Source organism: Theropithecus gelada, chromosome 7b (genome assembly GCF_003255815.1).
Source record: "Theropithecus gelada isolate Dixy chromosome 7b, Tgel_1.0, whole genome shotgun sequence".
NCBI classification, from domain to species: domain Eukaryota; kingdom Metazoa; phylum Chordata; class Mammalia; order Primates; family Cercopithecidae; genus Theropithecus; species Theropithecus gelada.
This window is the reverse complement of record NC_037675.1, coordinates 21,459,542-21,481,785: the sequence shown is the minus strand read 5'-3', so window position 1 is coordinate 21,481,785 and position 22,244 is coordinate 21,459,542. Positions and strand designations below refer to the sequence as shown.

Below are 22,244 nucleotides of genomic sequence, written 5' to 3'. Positions count from 1 at the left end.
TGAGTCTCGGTAATGTTTCGTCCTTAATGGTAAAATCATTGCCCCTTAGATACTCTACATATAAATATAAACTTTGGACACATCCTTTTACCTTAAAGCAAAATTGAGTATAAATCTGAAGCAAAAATAGCTGCTATATTAAATTGCCTTCTTACAGCCTCATATGTAGAAGTCCAGTAACAAGCAGATAGGAATAAAACTTTTGGGAGTCTTCAGCTCCTTTCCTTTTGCTACTCTCAGGGAGGTGCTGCAGAACCCTCAGGAATCTGTAAAATGGTTTGAAAGCTACAAATATAGTTCCCCCTAGATCACATTCTCCCTGGTGGCATCTGGATTTGCTGAAAAATCAAGCCCCTTTTTCTCCTGAGGAGCTCGAGTTCTCCCAAAGCCCTTCTTTACGAAATGGTGAGCAGACTTTGTCTCCTTTATTACTTTTACCCATTGATTTTGGTACTCCCCAAGTCAGCAGGTAAACTTCAATTTTGTTGAAACTATACAAAAGAAGTCTAATTCCTCTCCCATGATGGTGGTAGTGAGGTCTTAAATAACTGAAGGCAACTGTTATGTCCCTTACCTATGACTTCTTTGGCAGGCCACCATTTTCCCTGCTTGTCAGCCTCCTTCTCCACCAAATTGCACTATTCTACATCATGGCTCAGCTCTTGAGGGACCTTGCTGTTGGGTAAATCAATTTCTCTAGTAATAAAACCACGTGCCTTTATTTTTGCTAGAAATTAAGCCCTAAGCTTTACAATTTGTCCCTTCATTATCTTGCTTTTCACTAAATTAAATAATGAACAAAAGGGACCACAAAGATCTTTCTGATATTTGCTAAATCAGGAGTTGAGACAAGACAAACAACTTAGATATTGTGCTAACAATTTTCTAGAAATGATTGGTCCAGCAGGCTTATTTCTATGTCCTCAAATATCCTTGTTAAAGTTCAGAATATTTGGCTGGGTAAGCCACTATCAATATTTTAAATTTAGCAATATAATGACTTTAAAAGTAGGATAATTTACTGTATTGTTAGTGTCACTGTTAAGATACTCACAAAATTCCATCTTTACATCATTTATATGATCCACAGAGAGCAAAGGGCCTGCCCTTCAGTACTTGATCAAACCTGGAGCAAACCTAAAAGCATAAATGTTTTATTGCCGAGGTAACTTTGGATATTCATGTTAACAATATTTTAAGAATAATACAACAATTTCTCTAATAAACATGATTTTGATAAAAATGTAAATTTTGTCCAAGCAGTTCAGTTTAATGAATGATAATTATCATGATCACATGTATCAAAATTTTTAGGACAGTTGTAATTTCAAATATACTTTCCATAACTGCTTGTATTTGCCAGGCTACATGCTGCGTCATTCTTGGAAAATATAATTACTGGGCTTGCAATTTTAAAAAAAGGTTGGATGCTAAATTTAAATCATAGCATTTCGTATATTTGTTTGTTTATTCAAAAATTTAACACATGTTTATTCACCATTTATTATATTGCTAGCAGTGTGTTGAGTTCTGGGGGTATAATGGTGAATATAAAAAATAAAATTCCTCCCCTTTTGGAACTTAGGTTTTATGAAAGCAATCAGGATTACAGCCTACATCTGCCCAGTCATGTGCACAGACTGGGGATTCCTTGAGTCGTGTATTTTTGCAGCATGTCCAACTGCATGCTGTGGGTCTGAAAAAATATATTTATTCCAGTTAGAAATAACTTGAATACATCTTTATAGTACAGGGGACATGATAACAAATTCTATTTGGCATAAATTAGATAGTTTGGGCCTTTCGAGGAAGTAGGCAGAGAATGAAACATTAATTAGTTTATCCTACTCACAGGCCAGCAAATTTTTGGTACTGAGAAAAGAAATGTAATTCCAACTGATGATTGATCTGGAACCAGACCTCATAGGTCTTGACTCCCACCTGCTTATTATTAATTATTTTTGAGACAGAGTCTTGCTATGTGGCCCAGGCTGGAGTGCAGTGGCATGATCTCCCTGCACTGCATGGTCACTGCAACCTCCGCCTCCTGGGTTCAAGGGATTCTCATGCCTTAGCCCCCTGAGTAGCTGGGATTACAGGCTTGGGCCACCACACCTGGCTAATTTTTTTTTTTTTTGAGAAAGAGTCTCACTCTATCCCCCAGGCTGGAGTGCAGTGGCATGATCTTAGCTCACTGCAACCTCCACCTCCCGGGTTCAAGTGATTCTCATGCCTCAGCCTGCCTCAGGCTGCCAAGTAGCTGGGATTACATGTGACTGCCACCACGCTCAACTGATTTTTGTATTTTTAGTAGAGACGGGGTTTTGCCATGTTGGTCAGGCTGGTCTTGAACTCCCGACCTCATATGATCTGCCTCCTTTGGCCTCCCATAGTGCTGAGATTTCAGGCGTGAGCCACTGCACCCGGTCCCCACCAGCTCATTATTTGGCTTCATAATGTTCAAGACCTTGGTGACATTATTTCAAAAGCAGTAAAATTTTAGTTATCTATGGAATACAGGGTCAGAGAAAGATGGATAAATAAATTTCACAGATAATTTAAAAATCTCACTGAATTCATTTCTACTGCCTCCATCACCAAAGTACATTCATTTGTAGCTCAAATTCACCTCTTTTGTCTTTCTATTCACCTCAAGTGAGAGTACACATGGGCAATTGGAGAGGAGGAACAAAGCGCTTGGGCAATGCATTCTATGTGAACTGACAAGGGAGTCACATCCTCCTCCAGTCCCATCCACTTGCTGGGAATTTAAGACACTTGCCCACGGAAGAGCACTTTTAGAATTATAAGTGCTGGGGCTCTTCTCTTAAGTATTTACGTTTTAAAAGTTAATCTGTAGGTAAATCCAAAGGAAAGGAGAGTCTGCTGTTCTACTTCTTTCTCGAGAAGTTTTCACTTGCCACTTGTCACTTGCCAACAACTCTGAAAAAAACAACAGTTTGCTTTAATTACTGCAGCTGAAGAACAGTCTGTCAATAAAAACGTCACTGTCTAATTTACAAAGAGGTGTAAGACTCAGGATACATTCTAAGGGAATTTAATGGTCGCCCCAAATAAGCAAGACATTTGACCATTATTGTCCCTAACTGAGTTGTATAGTGGGAACTCTGAGATACCTGAGTGAGCCCTTAATGTGAATATATCACCCGGGCATTCATAGGAGTATGTTGGAAGAAGAGAAGTGAGGGGCCAATGTTCCTGCAAAGAACAAAGGAACAAAGAATTCACAAATTTGCAGAAGAACCATATATTCTTAGCATCTGGCAGCGCTGAAAGCACGGGAACGGTGGGGTACTGCTGCAGGGAGGCTTTCCTTACATACCTAATGGCATATTTGGCTCCAAGAGGAAGATGTGAGACAAACTCCAGTCACAGGAATCTCGTCCTTTACGCAACCAACAAGCTGAGTCATGGTTGGAGAGTGTTATTTGTGGTTCCAGAAACTTGCTTCCTTTAGTATTCCGAACCAAATGAAATGTGTTTTTCACATCAGCAATTATTAAGAGTTTACAAGTCTCTTCTGAATAGGATCATAGTTCCCCAGTGTTCACTGGCAGGCACCTACTTCCTTTGCTTGTGAGCATGTATAGAATTCCATCTATATCTGTGTACAATTTATGTTTTCCCCAGTGGTTTGACTAGTGAGACACAGAAGTCAGGATAACTATCCAAGAGATACCATAAATACTTTCCCCTTTGTGGAGATATCCTCCTTCTAAGGAACTGATCTACCTGGGGATGGGGGGTGGGAGGTTAATGGAGGAGGAGAAGAGAGAAAGAATATGGGTGTACATGTGTGTATCTGAGTGTATGTATTTGTGTGTATTCGTGTGTGATTTTCTCTCCAAAATAAACTTCATTCTTTTTTAAAAATTCCATATAATTAACAAACATTTGTCAGTTATACATCAACTATGCACCTACTATGTGTCAGACTCTGGGTTAAACATTGAGTGTACACAGATAGGAGCCAACAAGGTCAAGACTTTACAGAGATTACATATTTGTTTTGGGCTCAAATAAAAAGATATGAAGCAAATCTTTGTTACATAATTTGAACTAGACTTGCTTCATACTTGGTGCCTAACCTGCAAACACTTAAAATTTTTAAAATCTATATATTGTTTGCTTAATTTTGTTATAATGAACATAAGATAAAGAATCTCCTGGCCGGGCGTGGTGGCACATGCCTGTAATCCCAGCACTTTGGGAGGCTGAAGTAGGTGAATCACTAGGTGAGGAGATCGAGACCGTCCTGGCCAACATGGTGAAACCCCGTCTCTACTAAAATACAAAAAATTAGCCTGGTGTGGTAGTGCATGCCTGTAGTCCCAGCTATTCGGGAGGCTGAGACAGGAGAATTGCTTGAGCCCGGGAGGAGGAGGTTACAGTGAGCTGAGATTGCGCCCCTTCACTCCAGCCGGGTGACAAAGACTCCATCGCCTCCCACCCAAAAAAAAAATCTCCCTTATTAATTGTAAGTATAGCTTGAATATAGGTGTTTGAAAAATTCAGTTATCTGTAAAGGCAGATTTGTAATTCTAATTCTGTTGACTGACATGATACAATATTAGTGAAAATGAAAGTTTGGCACTGTAAATGGTTATGAATTCTTTCAATGATATAAGGTGAAAGAGAACAAACTGAGATGAGAACCTGAGATTAATATAAACATAGCAAGAGGTCAAATGGAGAACATGACTGAGCTTAAGAGTAAGGCTGTTTAAGTGTAGAGTGGATCCTTGAAAATATAATCCCTGTACCAGCAGTATTAGTATCACTTGAGACCTGTTAGAAATACATATTCTCAGTACTTACCTAGATCTAGTGAGCCAAAAACTTGGAATGTGGAGCCCAGTTGTCTGTCTTAACAAACTTTCTAGGTGTTTCTTTTATTTTGCTTTCTTCCTTTTTTTTTTTTTAATGGAGTTTGTTGCCTTGGCTGGTATGTAATGGTGTGGTCTCGGCTAACTGCAACTTCCACCCTCTCAGGTTCAAGTGATTCTCCTCCGTCAGCCTCCTGAGTAGCTGGGATTACAGGCATGAGCCCCCATGTCAGACTAATTTTTTTGTGTTTTTAGTAGAGATGGGGTTTCACCATATTGGCCAGGCTGGTCTTCAACTCCTGACCTCGGGTGATTTACCTGCCTCAGCCTCCCAAAGTGCTGGGATTACAGGTATGAGCCACTGTGCCCGCCCTCTAGGTGTTTCTAATGCACGTGGAAGCTTGAAAGCCACTATGGATGATCATAAAATGTTAGAGTCTGGGTTAGGGATGTTTGAAAACACTTCTAAGTTTGGGAGGGATTTCAGTAGAACTGGGAATTAATTAAACATGTTTGGGATACAAGGTTAAGAATGATATTTGAAGGGATAATTGACCCATGGAACTAAGTTACAAGTGATTTGTATGTCAGGCTAAGAGTTAGGTATCTAGAAAAGCATTACTAGATTAAACATCTAGAGGAGCTTTTGAGAGAGGTCTGGGATAGGCAGAAAATGGTGGAGAAGATTATCCAGGCATTGTAGGAAATGAGGTGACCTGGGTTAAAAAAAAGGGAGCACTTGGGTAGGAACAGAGTTGAACTTAAACAGAAGGTGGTGAGAAAATATAAAGAAAATCATGACATAGAAAGTATGAGTCTTAGTTTGAATATTTTCACTTATTAGCTGTAAGAGCTTGGTGTGCTCTAATTTCCTCAATTATTAAAGCCATGTTTATCCTCCGTGTGTAACTCATAGGGCTAATATGAAGATTAAATGAGATAATAGACTTGAAAATGTTTTATAAATGTCTATATAATTATAATTATGATTAAGTGTCATTAAAGAGCCTCAGAAGCATTGTCTCTTAATTAATGTCATGGAACTACTCCAGAATTAGAATTTCTTAGGGTCCAGAGGACTTCCTATTCCTCTGGGGCAACTAGAGGATTCTTTTCCCCTCCCCATATATATATATCCTCAAATAGGTTACAGATACAAATTCCTTTAAAAAGAAATGAGTGCAAGTGATCTCATTGTTCAGTTCCCACCTATGGGTGAGAACATGCGGTGTTTGGTTTTCTGTTCTTGTGATAGAAGGGGAACATCACACACCGGGGCCTGTCATGGGGAGGGGGGAGGGGGGAGGGATTGCATTGGGAGTTATACCTGATGTAAATGACGAGTTGATGGGTGCAGCAGACCAACATGGCACAAGTATACATATGTAACAAACCTGCACGTTATGCACATGTACCCTACAACTTAAAGTATGATAATAATAAATGAATTAAAAAAAAAAAAAAAACAAAGACAAATTTTTAAAAAAATTTAATTAAAAAATTAAAAAAAAAAAAAAAAAAAAAGAAATGAGTGAGGAGCAGTGGTGCGCATCTGTAATCTCAGCCTTTGGGAAGCTGAGGCAGGAGGATCACTTGAGTCCAGGAGTTCGAGAATAGCCTAGCCAACATGGTGAAGCTCTGTCCAAAAAAAAAAAAAAAAGAAATACAAAAATTTGCTGGGCATGGAGGAACATGCCTGTAGTCCCAGTTACTCGGACAGCTGAGTTGGATCATGTGAGCCTGGGGAGGTTGAGGCTGTAGTTAGCTGTGATTGCATCACTGCATTCCAGCCTGGGTGTCAGAATGAGACCCTGTCTCGAAAAAAATAAAAAAATAAAAAACAAAAAATTTCTAAATTTGACAATTAGAAAGAAGAGTTTTAAAATGCCCATTTCTCTTGGGGAAAAGATTCCCTATTTAATAAATGGTGCTGGGAAAATTGGCTAGCCATAAGTAGAAAGCTGAAACTGGATCCTTTTCTTACTCCTTATACGAAAATTAATTCAAGATGGATTAGAGACTTAAATGTTAGACCTAAAACCATAAAAACCCTAGAAGAAAACCTAGGTAGTACCATTCAGGACATAGGCATGGGCAAGGACTTCATGTCTAAAACACCAAAAGCAATGGCAGCAAAAGCCAAAATTGACAAATGGGATCTAATTAAACTAAAGAGCTTCTGCACAGCAAAAGAAACTACCATCAGAGTCAACAGGCAACCTACAGAATGGGAGAAATTTTTTGCAATCTACTCATCTGACAAAGGGCTAATATCCAGAACCTACAAAGAACTCAAACAAATTTACAAGAAAAAAACAAACAACCCCATCAAAAAGTGGGCAAAGGATATGAACAGACATTTCTCAAAAGAAGACATTCATACAGCCAACAGACACATGAAAAAATGCTCATCATCACTGGCCATCAGAGAAATGCAAATCCAAACCACAATGAGATACCATCTCACACCAGTTAGAATGGCAATCATTAAAAAGTCAGGAAACAACAGGTGCTGGAGAGGATGTGGAGAAATAGGAACGCTTTTACACTGTTGGTGGGATTGTAAACTAGTTCAACCATTATGGAAAACAGTATGGCGATTCCTCAAGGATCTAGAACTAGATGTACCATATGACCCAGCCATCCCATTACTGGGTATATACCCAAAGGATTATAAATTATGCTGCTATAAAGTCACATGCACACGTATGTTTATTGCAGCACTATTCACAATAGCAAAGACTTGGAATCAACCCAAATGTCCATCAGTGACAGATTGGATTAAGAAAATGTGGCACATATACACCATGGAATACTATGCAGCCATAAAAAAGGATGAGTTTGTGTCCTTTGTAGGGACATGGATGCAGCTGGAAACCATCATTCTTAGCAAACTATCACAAGAACGGAAAACCAAACACCGCATGTTCTCACTCATAGGTGGGAACTGAACAATGAGATCACTTGGACTCAGGAAGGGAAACATCACACACCAGGGCCTATCATGGGGAGGGGGGAGAGGGGAGGGATTGCATTGGGAGTTATACCTGATGTAAATGACGAGTTGATGGGTGCAGCACAGCAACATGGCACAAGTATACATATGTAACAAACCTGCACGTTATGCACATGTACCCTACAACTTAAAGTATAATAATAATAAATAAATTTAAATAAAATAAAATAAAATAAAATAAAATAAAATAAAAATAAAAAAAATAAAAAAAAGAAACTGTGGTGTATGTATATGATGGAATACTACTTAGCCATAAAAAGGAATGAATTAATGGCATTTGCAGCAACCTGCATGGGATTAGAGACTATCATCCTAAGTGAAGTAATTCAGGAATGGAAAACCAAACATCGTATGTTCTCACTCATAAGTGGGAGCTAAGCTATGAGGAAGCAAAGGCATAAGAATGATCAATGGACTTTGAAGACTCAGAGGGAAAGAGTGGGAAGGGGGTGAGGGATAAAATACTATAAATTGGATTCCGTGTATACTTCTCGAGAGATGGGTGCACCAAAATCTCACAAATCACCACTAAAGAATTTACTCATGTAACCAAATACCACCTGTTCCCCCCAAAACCTATGGAACTAGAACATTTTTAAAAATAAAGATAAAGACACATATATTCTCAGATCAATCCAAGAAATGGAAAAGGGATATAAAGAGAACATAAAAGAGACAAAGAGTAATACAGATACTCCTGAACACTATTAAACTGATGAACCTCCTCATCTACTTTTCCAGTTCACTTTCTCCACAGGGCTTGAGCCTCCCACTGCAAGTCATTCATAGTGGTGTTTGCAATGTACTGAATGTTTATGTTCCTCTAAAATTCATAGGCTGGGCCGGGCGCGGTGGCTCACGCCTGTAATTCCAGCACTTCAGGAGGCCGAGGTGGGTGGATCAGGAGGTCAGGAGATCGAGACCATCCTGACTAACACGGTGAAACCCGTCTCTACTAAAAATACAAAAAAATTAGCCGGGCGAGGTGGCGGGCGCCTGTAGTCCCAGCTACTAGGGAGGCTGAGGCAGGAGAATGGCGTGAACCCAGGAGGAGGACCTTGCAGTGAGCTGAGATCGCACCACTGCAGTCCAGCCTGGACGACAGAGCGAGACTCCGTCTCAAAAAAAAAAAAAAAAAAAAATCATATGCTGAAATTCTAACCCCTAAGATGATGGTATTAGGAGGTGGAGTATTTGGGAGGTGATTATGTCATGAAGACAGCCCCTTCAGAAATGGCATTAATGTCCTCATAAAAGAAACCCAAGGAACTCGTTGCCCTTCCATCACATGTGGAAGGACACAGCAAGATGGCACCATTTATGAACCAGGAAGTAGGCCCTCCCCAGAGTGAATTTGCTGGCACCTTGATCTTAGACTTTCCAGCCTCGAGAACTGAGAAATCAATTTCTATTGTCACAGGCTGACCAGTTTATATGGTATTTTCTTATAGAAGCCCAAATGGACTAAATACACTTTGACATTTTCTGAGGGTAAAATTACTTCTACACACGTTGTTGGAGCTGCCACTGTGTGCTTGGGTGGTTTGGTTTTATCAAGATGTAGAGACACCTGCAAGAAATCTGGGAAGTGGGACAGAAAAATTAAGGAGGCTTCACTGCAAACTGCCATATTTACCAGGCTGAGGACTTTGAAATATTTTGAAACACAAATAGAAACAAGGAAGTGAGCTGAATTCACCAGTGTTTTAAATGAAAACTTATGACATGGTCGGGAGAATGAAGAGATAAGACATCAGTTGTGTTAAATGATCTGCCCCTCTGATAAGGATAGGAAACCTCAGCACCCTGCTCCAGTTATATCTGGTCAAAGAGGGCTCTGGTTTAACTGACTATAGCTAGGAACATACTTTGACTTGGAAAGTGTCCCTAGATGTAGCTGTCTTCTTAGAGAGATCTAAATGAAGTCTCATGGAGAAACTTTCTGCTTCATGGCCACCTTATTCTATGTTAGGTTTGTCAGTGCCATTTAGTCAAAGATCTCAGGAATACCTGATGAACAAGTTGTGTTTATCACTCAGCATAGGAAGGGATAACATATTTCAAAGGGGAATCCTGGAATGTCTCAGTATGAAGATGTTAGAAAGAACCTATTACAGGATTTGTGCTATGGTTAGGTGATTTCGGGGAGGGTCTAAGGAAGTGGTAGTTTGCTCCAGTTGGATGCTGTCAGAAAGCAAGGGCAGTTCTATGTGTAGGGTTTTTTGTTTGTTGTGTTTTGTTTTTTACTTTAAGTTCTGGGATACATGTGCAGAACGTGCACGTTTGTTACATAGGTATACATGTGCCATGGTGGTTTGCTGTACCTATCAACCCATCATCTGTTTTAAGCCCCACATGCATTAGATATTTGTATGACTAGGTATTTTAACAAATCTAATCTCTACAGAAAGCAGAGAAGAAAGAGAATAAAGCTGTAATTGGCTTTTTTCTGAAAGATAGCAGTCACTTATTTTAGAATGTTTGATATTTTACAGATAGCAATAATCTTGTTTTTGTCTGTTAGACAAGATAATGAAGTGGTCTTGTTTTGTCTCATTTTATTACTGTCTCAGAGAGAACTTGACTGAGGGTGTATTCTGTGAGATTACGTCCAACGAAAAAATAGCTATGAGTGTCAAACCAGCTTGAATATCTTGGAGATTTGCTGTAATACCAAATAAGTTATAGATGTCTGGGGCTGTTTTTCTAACTTCGAGCTTGTAAGATTTTTTCATTGGCCACATGGTAGACACAGTTAGGGAGTTAGAGATATGTTATTGGTTGATTGGTTAATCAGTCAACTGATTTATTAATATTGTGTTCCACCTGTGAGAGGTTTGAAGAATAACAAAGGCACTATTTCAATTTTCTTAGAAAAAATAAACAGAAATTAAGGAATGCCCCAAGGGATGTAAATAACAAGCACAGAATTGTCTCTTGACACTGTTCTCCTTTTAAAAGCAGAAAATGTGTCCTCAAAGATCAGAATATACAGGCTAACTTACTTCTGAGAGGATCTATTTACACCTCTCCATCCTTCAGCAAACAAAGTCAAGAATCCTTATCAGAATTTCCACCCTTTTTCTCCTCTCTAATTATTACCAAAAAGACTACCACTTTACTCTAAGAAAATATAAAAGAAATATCTGAGAATCTTCGTTTGGGACTTTCGTTGCTGATACAGGTAAAAAGATGGTAGACTTTCCAGCCTTGAGAACTGAGAAATCAATTTCTATTGTTACAAGAATAGAGAAATCATAGTATAGTTGCAGAATCTAATAGCCTCTACCCATACCTGTCTTTGAATTCACCACAACCACACACATACAACCAATATTTCTTAAGCTCTTACTAATCAGGCACTGGTCAAGGTACTCCATTTCATACAGTAATCTTTGCAACAGCCCTTAAAGAAGGCATAATTATGACCATTTTATAATTAAGGAAACTAAGAAAGTATTAACTTCCTACGACTAGTAAAGAAAACTCTTGACTCTAAATCCAGGACTTTTTCTATCTTGTACAGCTGCCTACCACTTGTCCCAATCTGGAAAATTATCTTATCCTTGCTTTTTAAAGAACTTTCTAGAGGCCGGGCGCGGTGGCTCAAGCCTGTAATCCCAGCACTTTGGGAGGCCGAGACGGGCGGATCACGAGGTCAGGAGATCGAGACCATCCTGGCTAACACGGTGAAACCCCGTCTCTACTAAAAAATACAAAAAACTAGCCGGGCGAAGTGGCGGGCGCCTGTGGTCCCAGCTACTCCGGAGGCTGAGGCAGGAGAATGGCGTGAACCCGGGAGGCGGAGCTTGCAGTGAGCTGAGATCCGGCCACCGCACTCCAGCCTGGGCGACAGAGCCAGACTCAGTCTCAAAAAAAAAAATAAATAAATAAATAAATAAAATAAAAAAATAAAAAAATTAAAAAAAAATTAAAAAAAAGAACTTTCTAGAAACAGATTGCCCAACATTACAGACATGGCAGCCCCCTCACTGAACCTGCGCAAACAAACAAGAGGAGGCAAGTGTGTTGTCATGAGACATCTCTGGGCTGGCTGAGGAGGAGGGGTCAGCCAAGTTAGATGTCCAGACTTCTACCGTATTGAACTTTGGGGGAACACTAAAGTATCAGGGAAATGCCTTCGTATCACGCTGCATGTGACACAACTTGGCTCATTCAATCATAGTCTATCTTCACCCCGCTTTCTGGGGTTGACTAATTTAATGAGGAAACAGATTTTTTAAGTAGTTTTTGTTGTTAATTAACTTGGTCCAAGCAGCCTGGGTACAAAAACACAATGTTGTGCCCGTGTTCACAGTGCCCTCTACAGTCAATGCAGGGTGAATCAGCTAGATTTTTTCTTTCTCTTTTGTTTTGTTTTTTTACTTTCTTTTCTTTTTTTTTCAATCCAGCTGGGATTTGTGGCAGGTAAACATCATAGTTTCTTCTGCACAGAAGAGATAAGTAATAAAAGGTGAGTAACAATACAGTCTGATTAAGACTGTTAACTCAAAAGAACATAAAGTCATTATGCAAAAGTATAACCACCAAAAGTCATTCTGCCTTGAGGTGTTCCCAAACAGTGATTGGAAAAGGAAGCAAAAATACGTAAAGTTTTTTTCTTATTTTCAAGTTTCCTGTTAAACCTATCTTAACATTGGATCACTAATATCAGGTTCTACTGTTTATATAACTAGAATAGGAACCAATGGACTTTGCAGACTCATATTCCCAACCAGACAATCAAAGACCTGTTTCAACAAGACAAAATTAATCCTGATTCTATTCCTCAGCTCTATCTACCTTGATGGATGGGGAACTATTTTAACAGAAGTGAGAAGCAGCTACCTACTATTAATTTGAACATTTTACTCCTAAAATTGGTAAACTGCGTTACCAAATAGCATAAATCAATGAGTTAGTTCACTATCTCAAAGGGGAAAAGTGATTTCAAATAGTTCCAAGGGTCTTTTGTTCCACAGACACACAATCTGAGTCATCGTTGCCCAAGTATTGTGTGGATGTGATCCCTTTCTGGGAAATAAGAAAGTGTATTTATGTATTCATTCATTTTATGGATATTTATTGAAAGCTTTCTCAGTACAAAGCACTGTGCTAATGCCTAATCATCTCTGGTAAAGTAACTTCTCAAATTGATTTCAAGCCCATGACAAAATTATATTTGAAACTTGATGCTCAGGAAGATGCTGTTGAGTGAGTCAGTTCAAAGAATTCTCCCTGGGTAGGGGCATATAGGAAAAGTAAAAGGTACAGTAAAGAATGCCTGGTTTAAATAGTAAGATTGATAACAGAACTCATCTCGACAGTTAATGAACTTCCCAGAGAGGTTATAAATTACATCATGCCTTGAAATGTTCTCCTCAGCCACGCTTGAGGACAGTTTTCTTTATCACTTCTGCAATATTTTATCTTGAAAGCAAAACGATTTTGATATAACCACCTACTTTAAATAAAAGTACTACCAAGAAGAGAACTATCCACGGTAATATTACCAAAAGAAAAAAAAAAAAGAAATTGTTAAAATGTAATCTATATATCATTCTGAAGACTCTAGTAAATACAGACTTTAATGTTAGAGAAGGATATTGACAATGAGAACTCTAATATACTGCCAATGGTAGTGAAAACTAGTCCAATAATTATAGAAAACTTTAGCTTAATTTTCTACAGTTGAAGATACACACCTCCTAGGATCCAGCTAATAGAAATGCATGTACATGTGAACCAGGAGAGATAAACGATATGGTCATAGTGTAGTGGGAAATCGGAGACTGGAGAGACCAACTGCAGTTCAGGGGGGTATATTTTAGGTGTACATCGGCCCAGCAGACATGCATCCTGAAAGTGAGCAGCAAAGAAAGAAAACGAACGCCTTGGGCGGGGTGCGGTGGCTCAAGCCTGTAATCCCAGCACTTTGGGAGGCCGAGGTGGGCGGATCACGAGGTCTGGAAATCTAGACCACCCTGGCTAACACGGTGAAACCCCGTCTCTACTGAAAATACAAAAAATTAGCCAGGCGCGGTGGCGGGCGCCTGTAGTCCCAGCTAGTCGGGAGGCTGAGGCAGGAGAATGGTGTGAACCCGGGAGGCGGAGCTTGCAGTGAGCCGAGATCGCGCCTCTGCACTCCAGCCTGGGCGACAGAGCAAGACTCCGTCTCAAAAAAAAAAAAAGAAAGAAAGAAAGAAAGAAAAAGAAAACAAATGCCTTTTATGCACCTTGAGGCGGGAATTACATGATACAGGAAGCTGGGCTTACAAAAGCAAGAACAAAGCAATTAATTATCAGGTGACATTCTTAGGACTCAGCTTATATCTTGGGAAAACATGTCTTGCAACTCATGCTTATCTATCTTGTGACCTTGCAGCTGCACAGCAAGAAAAACAGGAGCTTACAGAACTTAGAAAATACGTGGGGGAGAGATATGGTTAATGCTTCACAGACCTTACAGAGGAGCAGTTAATATTCTTTCTTAACTCTTACTTCAGGGGAGGGGGGCTACTTCATGCCCATTCTAGCTTAACCTTACACTGTAAATTTAATTTCTCTTAATTTTTCCACTTTGATAGTAACATTATCCCCTAACAGCCCCAAACTGGAAGTAAACCAAAATATTTATCTGTTGTAGAATGTTTAAGTAAGTGATGGTTCCGGTCAGGCGCAGTGGCTCAGGACTGTAATCCCAACACTGTGGGAGCCCGAGGCAGGCAGTATCAGTTGAGCTCAGGAGTTCCAGACCAGCCTGGGCAACATGGCAAAACCCTGTCTCCACCAAAAAACAAACAATACCAAAAAATATCCATAAAATTAGCGGGGCATAGTGGCACGATCCTGTGGTCCTAGCTACTCAGGAGGCTGAGGCAGGAAGATTTCTTGAGCCCGGGTGGCAGAGGCTGCAGTGAGCCAAGATGGTGCACTGCACTCCAGCCTGAGTGACAGAGAGCGACCCTATCTCAATCTTTTTAAAAAGTAATGGTTCATTCTTGCAATGTAACAGTATAGAGCAGTAAAAAATTGTCAGAATACAGATATATGCAACAACGTGACTTTCACAAACTTACTGTTGAACAAAGAAACCATCCAAACGTATAGTAGTATGATTTCATTTATGCAAAGAACAAAAGCAAGGCCGGGCGCGGTGGCTCAAGCCTGTAATCCCAGCACTTTGGGAGGCCGAGATGGGCGGATCACGAGGTCAGGAGATCGAGACCATCCTGGCTAACACGGTGAAACCCAGTCTCTATTAAGAAATACAAAAAACTAGCCGGGCGAGGTGGCGGGCGCCTGTAGTCCCAGCTACTCGGGAGGCTGAGGCCAGAGAATGGCGTGAACCCGGGAGGCGGAGCTTGCAGTGAGCTGAGATCCGGCCACTGCACTCCAGCCTGGGCGACAGAGCAAGACTCCATCTCAAAAAAAAAAAAAAAAAAAAAAGCAAGCAAAACATAATACTGTACTATTATTTAGAGGTGCATGCTTAGTTACTAAATTGTAAAGAAAAACAAGGAAGTGATGATCATAAAGAAGAAAGAGTATTATGATTAGAGGGAGGGAAGGGCAGAGAGTGATGGGGATGGGGCATGTGAGGAGATTCTAGGACACAATATTTTATTTCTTGATCTCAGTGGTAGTTACAATGATGTTTCCATTATGATCTTTTATTAAGATGTATATTTATGTATTATGCATGTTTCCATACATTTCACAATAAGGAAACTTCTGTGTTTATTCATGATACTGACTTGTAGTATATTTTATAGACCAACAACTATTGTCCAAGTGGACAATATCTCAGGATTAGACAAAAATAGTCACTACTGGCCAGGCACAGGTGGCTCAGGATGGTAATCTCAGCATTTTGGGAGGCCAAGGCATGAGGATTAATTGACAAGACCAGCCTGAGCAATATGGGAAGACTCCTTCTCTACAAATACTTTTGAAATTTTCTTGGTATGGTGGCACATACCACATGGTGGTCCCAGCTACCCAGGAGGCTGAGGCAGGATTGCTTGAGCTAGGGAGGTCAATGCTGCAGTGAGTCATGATTGTGCCACTGCATTCTAGCCTGGGCAACAGAGCAAGACCCTGAATCAAATATGTGTGTGTGTGTGTGTGTGTGTGTAGAGAGAGAGAGAGAGAGAGTCACTATTGATAGATGTGCTTATTGCATTCCCAGAGATAGCTTAAATGTAAATCTGAGTTCCCATCTATCCTTTCACTGTCATCCAGTAACTGCTAGTGATTTTACAGGTCACAGGCACATGAAAATCTTCAACACCTCCAGCAACTCCAGCACCTTCACTGGCTTCCTCCTCTTGGGCTTCCCTTGCCCCAGGCAGGGGCAGATCCTCCTCTTTGTGCTCTTCACTGTTGTATACCTCCTGACCCTCACGGGCAATGGTTCCATCATCTGTGCTGTGCACTGGGATCAGAGACTCCACACCCCTATGTACATCTTGCTCGCCAACTTCTCTTTCCTAGAGATCTGTTATGTCACCTCTACAGTCCCCAGCATGCTGGCCAACTTCCTCTCTGACACCAAGATCATCTCCTTCTCTGGGTGCTTCCTCCAGTTCTACTTTTTTTTCTCCTTGGGCTCTACAGAATGCTTTTTCCTGGGAGCTATGGCATTTGACCGATACCTTGCCATCTGCTGGCCTCTACGCTATTTGACTATTATGACCAAACATCTCTGCAACATTCTTGTGGGCAGCTGCTGGGTACTTGGTTTCTTGTGGTTCCTGATTCCTATCAGTGTCATTTCTCAAATGACCTTCTGTGGATCTAGGATTATTGACCACTTCCTATGTGACCCAGGTCCTCTGTTAGCCCTCACCTGTACCAGAGCCCCTCTACTAGAGTTGACTAGCTCCACCTTAAGTTCTCTACTTCTATTTATTCCCTTTGTCTTCATCATGGGGTCCTATGCTCTGGTTCTGAGAGCTGTGTTGAGGGTTCCTTCAGCATCTGGAAGAAGAAAGGCTTTCTCTACCTGTGGCTCCCACCTGGCTGTGGTTTCACTGTTCTATGGCTCAGTGATGGTCATGTATGTGAGCCCAACATCTGGGCATGAAGCTGGAATGCAGAAGATTGTGACTCTGTTCTATTCTGTGGTTACTCCCCTTATTAATCCTGTCATATACAGCCTGAGGAACAAGGAAATGAAACATGCAATGAAGAAAATACTGAGAACACAAAATTAAGAGTCTTAGTTTACAAGATTTTGAGAGACAGAATCTTCTTTATTTAAAAAAACATATCACTCAGAAAATTGTTTATATTGTTTTTGAACTTTATATAATGTAGTGTTTTATTTTCTAGAACTCATAGGGCTATAAGAAATGTCATATATGTATTCTATCTCTTTAATTTTACAAATGATAGGCCTGTAAATTGAAAAAAATTTGGGTTGAGTTTGTTGGGGAAATATAACTAAAAACAAATCTCTTACCAACCCAGAAAACTTCTCCAAAAGCTGTCAGAGAAAGAAAGTAGTTTTGTTATTGAGTAAGTGTTAAACCAGAATGTGATACATATCACAAACAATCCACTGAGAGACTGCAAGGACAGAAAGACATCTCTCCCTTTTATATAGCAAAGTAAATACAACCCAATACATGTATGTTCTCAAAATAAACAATAACTAGTCATCAAGAGGACTTGACAGCACAATTTGTCACACATAGTTCACCCTGGGTTCACCTGGTAATTGGAGTGACCATTGGTATTTGCTCATTGACTTTATACAAAGGAAAAATAAATTCGTATCTTTATGACAGGAAATCGTTTTGCAATTTAAAAATTAGACTGCCAAAATTAGGCTTCTACCCTTTCACAGAAACAGGGAGATGGGAGCACTAACTTCCTTTTTTGAGGTTCTTGAGAAAGACGTTCCTGGGTCATAAAGCTAACCAGAGGCTTGTTTAGCTTTTGCAAAAATTTACAGGCCAGGTGCAATTGTTCATACCTCTGATGCCAGCACTTTGGGAGCCCGAGGCAAGAGGATCACTTGAGACCAGGAGTTCGAGACCAGCTTGGGCTCAAACCAGCCTGGGCAACATAGTGAGATCCACCTCTACAAAACAAATAATTTTAAAATTAGCTGGGTGTAGCACATATTTGTAGCCTTAGCTACTCAGAAGGCTGAGGTGGGAAAATCGCTTGAGCCCAAAAGTTCAAGGCTGCAACGAGCTATGACTGCACCATTGCACTCCAGCCTGAGCAAGAGTGAGACCCCATCCCTAAGATAAGGAAAAAAAAGTTTTACATACATATTCACCAAAAAATTACAGGTTTTCTAAAGTAAATGCTCTATGCAAAGGGAGAGAATAAAGTCTCTTCCCTTATTTTCAACAGGGATAATTAAGCCTTTTATTTTTTTTATTTGCATTTGCCCTTACAAGTTACACAAGGTCATAAGCTTAGGGTAAAATCTAAAGTTTTCTATTTCCCTTTCAGCAACAACAAGTTGACTTTATTTCTTTAATTGAGCTTATATTTCTGTCTTCCAGAATATTCTTCATGGTAATATTACAGACAAAATACTAATATCTTTGATATATCAATATATCTTCAGATCAATAAGAAAAATGCCATTAGCACAACCATAAAAATTCTAGAAGATAACATCAAAAACCCCTTCTAGACATTGGCTTAGGCAAAGACTTCATGACCATTAGCACAATAGGAACAGTGTCAAATATCTGAAAAAAGTCAACAGTAAAAAGCTTTTAAGCAAGTAAAAAGACACTCTGTTTTATCATAAGGTGAGAAAGCAAATAAAACTATAATAAATATATGGGGTTTTCCCCAAAATTAACAAAGATCAAAGATGAAGTTGGAAAAAATGGCAGTTTTTGCTAGTAGAGCATAAATTCATACAACATCTATGGAGGATATCATGCCAATAATTATCAAAATTTAGAAGTCATTTCCTCTGACTCAACAACTCCAAAATCCTAGATGCTTATCTTACTGGTATACTCACACAAGAAAAATGGCACATGTACAAGAATATTGACTACTGCTTCTAATAGCAAAAGATTGGATCAATCTAAATTCCCACTAAGAACTGATCAGGTAAATTAGTGTATAATCATAGGGTGAAATACTATGTAACCTTTTAAAATGAGGATCTGTATGTATCTTTTAATATGAATGTATCCTTATGCTATATTGTTAAAAAGCAAGGTAGAGGAGCGCTCTATCTGCCTCTCTTTCATATGAAGAAGAAAGACTGTACAGATATGTATATATTTATGTCCATAAATACATAATATGTTTCTTGAAGAAGCAGCTAGTAACAGTGATTGCTGTTAGTAAGGAGAATTGGGTTTCTGGGGACAGAGAGAGGAGATATTCCCCTTGACATGTCTTTGTATTTTTAAAATGTTCTCTATGTGCCTGTATAGTGTTTAAACAACATCTAATGTTAACATTAAAAAATAAATTTTAAGACTATCTCACTACTAAATTAGAAGCAGGGAAACATTTCTTCATAACTATTTGATCCTTTAGGAAACTAGGAAGAGAACTGATTATTGATGAAAAATGAAAAAAGAAGGCAATTGACACACTCTTCATGTCATCTCATTCAAATGCTTTGGCTTTGTTCAGAAGAAGCAGGAAATGTCCTCCTTCCCTGAGGACCTGTGAGACTAAGTAAACCATGAAAACCTGAAGTTGGTCATTTTATTATCACTGTGTATCATCTTCTTCATGGCCACTAATTTATTTTAAAAATCAGACTCATTCAGTACTCTAGGCCCTGAGCTAGAGGGTGAATCATACACGTAAGTGAACAAAACACAGTTCCTTCCCTTGTGGGGCCCATAAGCCAGTAGTAGGCCAGTGGCAGATGCAGCAAGATGTGCTATAAACCAGGGCCATTATAAATTGCCATGGGAGCAAGTAGAAGAACAGCACAGATAAAAGCCAGGAGTATTAAGGGATGAAGGAGCAGGGCAAGTTCTGAAAACTGCATATAGCCATCCTCAGGTCACCGTCTATTTAGAAGCATATCACAATATACAGAATGAAAGTGTTCTACGGATACATGGAATAAGTATCCATACAGCACTTACTATCTATCATAATTTATAATTAGCCACACCTATTGACTTATTAATGGGCATCCTTAATCAAATAAGTATGGCTCAAAGATGTAATATAATTTACAATTCAACTAACAATTAAATAGAGACATATAGATAGATGAAAAGAAAAAGGCAATAAATATGTCATTTGGGTACTGAAATATGAAACTCAATATTCAAAGTGCATTAAAGTTCAAATATTATACTGATATTTAAAATATTACACTCAGAACTTGTTTTCCTTTGAGACAGAATCACATTATCTGGAATGTACCTGTGTATCTGACCTTCTTTTATGAATTCAGTATTTAGCTTTCTTTTTTAACTCCAAGGGACACAGTGACATTTATTTCTATTCAAGAAAGACTTATTTAATGCAGTGGATCTTTTTGTTCACAATAAGAAAAAATAGCTTGCTCTTTTATCAATATATAAATAATACTCACTGTAATAATTATCAAACAGTATAATATAAAAAATATTTAGAAATCATCTAAAATCCCACCACTCTGAGTAATCACCATTAATTTTAGTGAACATCTTCTGTGTATGCTTTCATACACACATGCACACACACATACTCACAAGTGCAACTGGAAGTGTTGTATATGCTGATTTTTTTATAGACTCCTCTGTTTTTTCCTTACTACTCCTCCCCACCACCACTTCTTCCCCAATCTACTTTTCACTCTACCACCTTCCATCTATGCTAGACAAGCAACATTAACAACCCAGTATCTTCTTTCATACTATTCTCCATGCTTCTAATTCTATATAAATATTTATTATCATATATCAGGTTTTTTCATTGTTTATCTTTTAAAAATCAAATTATATCACATAATCTTCTCTGTGCCTTGCTTTTGCATTTAACCTTACAATATGCGAATCCCTCCAAAGTAAGATTAGGTATATCAAATATTTTTACTTCATATAGTAGGCCAGAAATAGATAATTAAGAAAAGCAGGGTCCTTTGACAGGGCAGGAAGACCTGTTCCTGAGCTTTGGCTTATACTCATTCCATAAACAAAACAAACTGAAGATAGGTTTCAGGTTCATATTGAGTAAGGTGTAATTGAGGAAGTTTAAAACTAGAGTCTTTATGGAGGATATCATTAGGATACTGTGATTTATCATCTTCATTTATACTAAATGGTCAGATATAAGATTCATACACATCATCATATGGTTTCACAGGACAGAGACACCACCATTAAGTGATAGAAAAGACACGGATAGAAAAGACATTTTGTTGGCTAGCTGCTGAAAGCAGCTGAAGCATAGCTCTTAGGATCAATGTATATGGTCCAGGGATGCACAATATACTGAGAATAATAAGAAAATTTACATAGTGCATGTTCTAAGATGTGGCATCAGCATAGGGCAAGGCTGTCAGTGGGCCCATGTGTTGTGTAGTGGATATTATAATGTGCTGCCCAGATCTTTCCTTCAGGCCTGAGGCATGCATTCCCCCAGCTGTCAGAAGTGTAGTATGCTGATGACTAGATCATAGCTAAATCCCTTGCCAGAAGTTGCCCTAAGCCAAAGGAACTTGTCATTTTATTTTCCCTCCTCCCAGGGACAGCTCAAATCCAACAGTTGGTCAATGCTGGCATACAAAGGCCTGACACTTGGTGACAACTATAAATGGCCATCCCAGTTCCAGAGCTCCACATGGCATCAGCTGAGACGTTTGTTGCAACTCCATCACAATTTAGCTTCTGCCCAATCCTACTTTCATCACATTCTTCCCAAGAGAACTCCACAAGAAATCTTCTGCAAACAAATGATACGATCTGTTTCCAGGAAACCCAACCTACAACACCATGCCACTTAGAAAGAAAATTTAAAAAGAAAAAAAAAAAAAAGCACATCATGGTGTGTCTCTCTCGGCTGGTCAATTTCCTTAAACATTCAATCTCGGGAGCAAGATGGCCGAATAGGAACAGCTCCAGTCTCCAACTCCCAGCGCGAGCGACACAGAAGACCGGTGATTTCTGCATTTTCAACTGAGGTACTGGGTTCATCTCACTGGGGAGTGCCGGACCATCGGTGCTGGTCAGCTGCTGCAGCCCGACCAGCGAGAGCTGAAGCAGGGCGAGGCATCGCCTCACCTGGGAAGCACAAGGGGGAAGGGAATCCCTTTTCCTAGCCAGGGGAACTGAGACACACAACACCTGGAAAATCGGGTAACTCCCACCCCAATATTGCGCTTTAAGAAAACAGGCACACCAGGAGATCATATCCCACACCTGGCCGGGAGGGTCCCA

At 39.5% G+C, this 22,244-nt stretch overlaps 1 protein-coding gene across 1 annotated transcript; it reads left to right on the top strand.

The window, feature by feature from the left end:
- The first annotated feature begins 16,058 nt into the window (after positions 1-16,058).
- LOC112628358 (olfactory receptor 11G2-like) lies at positions 16,059-17,184 on the top strand. Its single transcript, XM_025391121.1, is given in 2 exon segments — positions 16,059-17,072; positions 17,074-17,184. Coding segments are annotated over 2 exon segments (1,044 nt in total). The 5' UTR covers positions 16,059-16,139.
- Positions 17,185-22,244: the final 5,060 nt, after the last annotated feature.